A 6,238-nucleotide genomic window follows, 5' to 3' on the forward strand; every position below is an offset into this window, starting at 1 on the left:
TTGTAATTCGCGTTGCCTCCTTATCCCGATGATCCAATATACATGTTTCTAACGGCGTTTCATACTCCATGTGTAACTAAGCCTGTAGCCAAGTATTCCGTGTCCGCGCATTAATTACAATACATCTACAGTGCAGCAGCTGCAGCGGGGCGCGTTTTCTGCAGGCGCGTGAAATTTCGCGGAAAATGGCTTGATCATTCGGTACACCTTGATACCGAACAGCAATTCTATCAATTTCATCAGATATTGTCGCTTATCGACGCTCGCGCTACTAATAGATTCGATGAAATCGCTTGTTACGTAACAGCTCTGGGAATTATCCAAATAAATGATTTGAAAAATAATCGTGAAGATAATATCGACTGCGAATTTTATGCATTTATGATCAAAATGGGTAGTTGCAATTTAAAACAGTGTACAAATTTAAAAAATTTAAGAACATCAATGTATTAGTTGCAGCTTATGAACATTATTAAAAAATGAAAGGAATGATTACTTGGCCCTTGTCTGTTGCAGTTGATGCAAACAATTTTTATTTTGCATAGAGTTCCACAGTCTATACATACATACAGGCTATAGTATGTCATTTGAATTGATCATATGTTAGTTTCTTTGAACAGTAAAATAATTTTCCTAAAATTATTTCATAATTATATTTAAAAGTGAATGCAGCTAAACTTTAATCATGAAACTACAAAAATCAGAGGCGAAATTATTTATTATTGTATTTCCACAATGTAATTGGAATAAAAAATTATTCAAATATAAAATGAATAAAATAGTATTTGAAAATAATTCATTTAATTTAAACGTCAAATGAAAATGAATTTTTTATGTTATTTGTAAAATACAAATAATAAAGTAGTTCATTCTTTTAAATAATTATTTCTTATCTTATTTCAATAATTGTCTTAATTATTTCTTATCTAATAATACATAAATAGTAAGCTGGAGTCTCTTAGACCCCGACAAATGAATTTCATAAATAGCCTCATTTTTAATAAATTTGGAATAAAGAATGACACCGGATAAACAGTAAACAGATTAAATTTTATTCATATAAAAATTCTTTCCAAAAATCTGAAGCTGGGGTCTCTGAGACCCCACATTACCTTGCGAAGGTTGATAACAAATGTTATACATTTGAAAAATACCTAACTGAAAACACACTGAAGCACACTAGTTTCACGTTTCTAGCAAAATGTTTAGTTCTTCGAATAGTAGTTACTCACGTAATTAATAATAGACACTTTAGATCAGAATAACTTTTTTATAAATGCACCAAACGACTTCAATTTCCCTGTAAGGCTAGAAGGATTACTATAGTAAATGTGACGCCAAACAAAAAAATAGTCAAAATTGATTCATCTTTACCTGGGCCAATAACCGAAATTTGAAAAATGTGTTTGTAGACTCTTATCAATTCTATACATTCCGAAAATTCCATCGAAATTGGTTAATTGATTTACGAGTTAGGTATATCGCTTAAAACTCGTAAACCAGTTAACCAATTTCGATGAAATTCGCAGCATGCATATAACTTATATGCGTCTACAAACACATTTTTCACAATTCCGACCAAATGCATTTTTTCAACTAGTTTATTAAACATCATTTCCTAAACAAATCCTTCTGGCCTTACAGACACAATTGCAGTCGTTTGGCCAATTTATAAAAAACTTATCCTAATCTAAAGTGTGTGTGTGATTTGTGATGTGAGTAACTGTATTTCTTTGCTAATTTTGCAATTCAAGAGTAAAAACCGTCTGTAAAAAGAAGTCGTGGGGAAGGTGTCGAGTCCTTTTTCGTTCTCTTTTTTGTAAAAAAAATGAGAATAAAGACGCGGCCGTATTCTAGAGGGATGCAGCCACTTGAAATTCAATTCACCGATGTCGTAAGAAGGGAGACGAGACGGGAGAAGCTATTGTAACACTATAACAGCCCCCATGCTTTGCTTACAAAGCACCAGGGACTAACAATGCATTAAGTGCGCAATCACATCCATCTCATCCGATACTATTTGCCCTTTGCGCGTAAGTGTCCGGTGCCTGAATTAACAAAGAATAGCGTTTCATCCGTTTACCGCTAAGTGAAGTTTATTGCCGGCACGTGGTTCTGTCACACGCCGGCGTTCGTGTGGAAAATCAATCGATTTGTTTCTCGTTATCTAGTGGGTTTACCAAGATGTTTAACCAATCTAATAAAGCAGATAATCTACGACTAAATTTCTTCAAGAAATGTCGGCTCGATAGCGAGTCTCTTTGTGGTACTTTATCATCAGGATCATTTTTGTTCTCGTTAATCCATTGAATTGTCTCTTATCTTGGGACAGATATTTCTTATCTAACTTTTGATGATTATTTTTTGGTCAATTGCGAATTTGTGCATTAGAATACACTAGTGAAATTAATTCTGGACACTTTCATTTGTTAGCACGACATCCCACGCATTCGAGGAGAGCATTGTTGTCACCTAACAGAATCTATCGTGTAATCGTAATCGATTAACAATTTGCATTTTCAGGTGGTTCAATGGCCCTACGATAAGCTTGTTTCAGACCTGGGCAAATTTTATTTTGAAATGGAAATGAGAAATAACTATTTGAAATCATTTCTTTCGATTTATTTGAGGTAATACCAATTTTTAGAAAATAGTATCTTATTTCAATACTTCTTCATTTCAAGAGTGTCAAAGTTAGCAGTTGATGCGACACAAAACTATAAATTAAAACAGAAATATGTAAAATAAATCTGAAATAATATGCAACAAAGGGTGTTTGTATAAATTAGACTCAAATCTGATAATCCGGTTAGTTGGTATAGTTATTTTGATTAGTAATAAAATAAAAGAACGTGTTATTTGAAATACTATTTCAAGCAATGTTGTTTCAAAAGTGATCACAGGCATGGACGTAATTAGAAAATAAAATAACATGGAATTTTAAATAATATTTCAATATGTAATGTTATTTTAGATGCGTTTGTTTGGATAATAATTAATTCATTAGGGGGTGCCTCTGATCATTCGTCAGAACTTGATGTTCATTCATTGGTCATTTTGCCCATTTTTCATTGAATCCTATGGCAGATTATTAACCCTTAGCACTCGAATGGTGACTCTGAGAGGCGCCACTAAAAGTTGCTGTACCATTATTCAAAATATTGTTTACATTATTATATGTATCATATGTTATACTAATTTAACACTATATCTACCGAGCACTAAAAGCGATAAAAATGTTTCAGCTTATGAAAACGACAAGGCTCTATTTATTTAAATTTTGTACAATTTTTAGTTGAATATGTGCTCGGATAAAGAAAGTTATTGAATCAATTTCCATGTAAGCAACTAAATAATTTTAATCATTGTGACCGTAGGTTTAGTGTTAATATCCGTATTTTTCATATCCATATTGTATTTATTATACCAATTTCATATCCATAAAATTTAAAAAGTCATGGAGAATGGAAATATTCCAGGTCGGAAGAGATGTTTAATGTTCGAGTTAAAATAGCTCCGAGTGCAAAGGGTTAATACAAGCTCCAATTATTGTTAGAATTGTATTCTTGAATGTAAGAACTGAGAACACACAGACAGCCTTCTTACAGAAGAACTCGGGAACTTAAATAACGATTTGCGAATACTAATTTCAACAGACACGCAGCTTAATTCATTGGACATGTCACCCTAGCCTTTCGAACGTGTAAACGAATTTTTAGTGCAGAAGTAAAGTGATTGAGTAATTACCGTCTGGGAACGCGTCCCGCATTTTCAGGTAACTCGTTGTCAACCGAATGATGCTGGCCTTGTCCAGTTGCGTAGTGATGGGCATCGGTAGAGGTAACAACATCGCGAGTTGCAAAAATTGGTGGTTCTCCCTCTCGCGCCGCCATCGTGCCGCGTTCTTGCTTTTCTCCTTCATCACGACTTCCTGGGGACCGGATACACCGAGGATCGAATTGTTGTTGAGGCGATGATTGTCCGTGCTCAGATCTAGGGTGTCTGATTCGGACAGGCTGCTGCCTGAAAAAAATCGAAGAAAAATAATTTTAAAAATCGATTACAAAATTTGTACCGAACAGACAAATAGACAAACAGACGGACAAGAAAGCGAGCTAATAAAAACGTGGTAAAATGTTTAAATTTATCAATGTAGAATTCTTTCGATGTGCATGTTTTCATTTAACAGTAGGTGAAAGAAAGAGGCAGAAGGTTAAGAAGTGTTCTACAGCAACAATATAGCAACACAAAAGAACTCGCCAATTGCACCTTAGCAGTTTTCCAGTTGGGAATCTGTGAAAGTAGGACAGGGCTCTGACGCATTATCAACTTGCAACAACAAACATTTGCGGTATTTATATAATTCTTCTCTTTGAAATTATTCTCTTCCATCTCGCAAATATTCGAAAGATATTTCACAGTTATTAAAATAACAAAAGTCAAATTGAACACTGAAAATTATCAATTATGGATCTTTATACAAACTAGAAAGTTTGTGCATCAATTACAAGGCACAGCAGCTACATTTATATTTTCCACTAATAATTTCAAGAAGTGGTGAAAATAATGTACTCTGACAGTCTTCTAATCGTTTCAATGTTTTAAATTACGCCTACTCATTTTTGTTATAAATGCATATAACCGGCAGTCTAGTTATAAACAAAGAATAAGATTTTTATATAATAACTAGACTCTCTCTGCGGATTTGGTGCATTAAGACAAAAATGGGCAGGTGCAATTTAAAGCAGTAGACGGATTAAAAGAATTTAAGAACATCAACTTATTAGGTTCAACTAATTAAATTTTTGCGTAAAGATCCGCTGTCCAATAATCACTATTTTCTCTTTTAATGATTTATAAGTATAATTCTTCGATTATACAATATTACTAAAGCGATTCTGAAGAATTGTAGTGAAATAAAAAAATTATGAGTGCCTGTTTCTCAAGCCTAGAAATAAGAGGATCGAAAAAATCTTATCGATCAGAGTGTAAGATTCGAAAGGCGATTGTTATCCCCCTGGTGTGACTGACTATTCGACTGCGGATGTTTATGTAATTTTTAATTTTCATAGGCGAATTTTAAGAGAAAGTGGAATAAACTAGAAACTTATTTTCCGTCTAGTAGTAGTCTTTTTAGACCTGAAATAAATTAAAATCGTACTAAATTCTCCGATGTTTTATATCCCAGCATTTTTTGAAAATGTTCAAAAGCCATAATTGCGTAAAGATCCGCAGTCTACTGATTATTATCTATATTCTACCTCTACAGTTAAGGGGTGGAACGTACCGGGCGACTAAAATTAAAATACGATTCGCGTGATTGTCTCGCAATAAATTGAGCAGACAACGTTGCTAATATAGCAATCGATGGAGCATCGGCCATGATACAGAGCGGAGGCCGTAACGACGTCGAAGCTCATCGTTATAAGAACCGAAAGCAAAGGGAGCAAACCGTCATTAAAACGCCGGCAAGAGAGCAACCTAACGACGTAGCTACCCATCTACCGAGTCTTCTCACGGATGGAAATTCGCTTGAATAATGCATTTTTTTCCTGCTCCGTCGTTCCAACCGACGATTCTGCGACTCGTTCGTGCAATCTTCCAACGAAGAGGAAAGGCAGGTTGCTCAATTTAAAAAAAAAAAAACAAAAGCATAGATATTCCCCGTGAAGAAAATAGTATAAAAATACGATGCGTTGTGCGCAAAGCTACTAGCAAACATCGTTCGAGTTAATTAGATGATTAGCGCGAGAGGGACTGAAAGTTTCTCTTTAATGCTCGTCTATGAAAAGATGCAATGCGCGCGTGGCGGCGGCAAGAATGGAAACGGAACAAAAAGGAGAACCGTGTGCAAGCCTCGTGGTATATTGCCACGGTACCCAGAACTTCCACAGAGACGTTAATATGCGTGGCGTTGTAGGAATAACTCGGTTACACCTATTTTCTATGTATATTCCAAGAACGAGCGTTTAAAAACCGTTTGTTTCTTTCACGGTGCAACGAAGAACCGTGAAAGTTCCACAACGTTTCGCGACTGCGGAACGAACAGGTCCGAGGAAATCTTATAAGAGTCGGTGGGGCACAATATTGTCAATCGTCGACAAAATTGTCGGAACTAAATTTACACAACTTTCTTGTCGGATCGCGATCACCGTCGACGCAAACAACACACACTGTATTGCCACATGGGAACGGGGAACGACCAATTGCGATTCAGAATTGAAAAATGTGTCAGTAC

The 6,238-nt window shown here is 35.2% G+C and overlaps 1 protein-coding gene across 3 annotated transcripts in view; it reads right to left on the reverse strand.

The window, feature by feature from the left end:
* Sim (bHLH transcription factor single-minded) overlaps positions 1-6,238 on the reverse strand; it is a 76,007-nt gene that overhangs the window by 25,293 nt on the left and 44,476 nt on the right. For 2 of the 3 annotated variants that reach the window (XM_076441760.1, XM_076441758.1), the window contains exon 2: positions 3,748-4,023. In XM_076441760.1, the coding sequence (XP_076297875.1) occupies positions 3,748-4,023 (276 nt within the window). The remainder of the gene's footprint in view (positions 1-3,747; positions 4,024-6,238) is intronic. The other variant, XM_076441761.1, reaches the window with a different exon arrangement.

Source organism: Lasioglossum baleicum, chromosome 17 (assembly GCF_051020765.1).
Source record: "Lasioglossum baleicum chromosome 17, iyLasBale1, whole genome shotgun sequence".
Classification (NCBI taxonomy): domain Eukaryota; kingdom Metazoa; phylum Arthropoda; class Insecta; order Hymenoptera; family Halictidae; genus Lasioglossum; species Lasioglossum baleicum.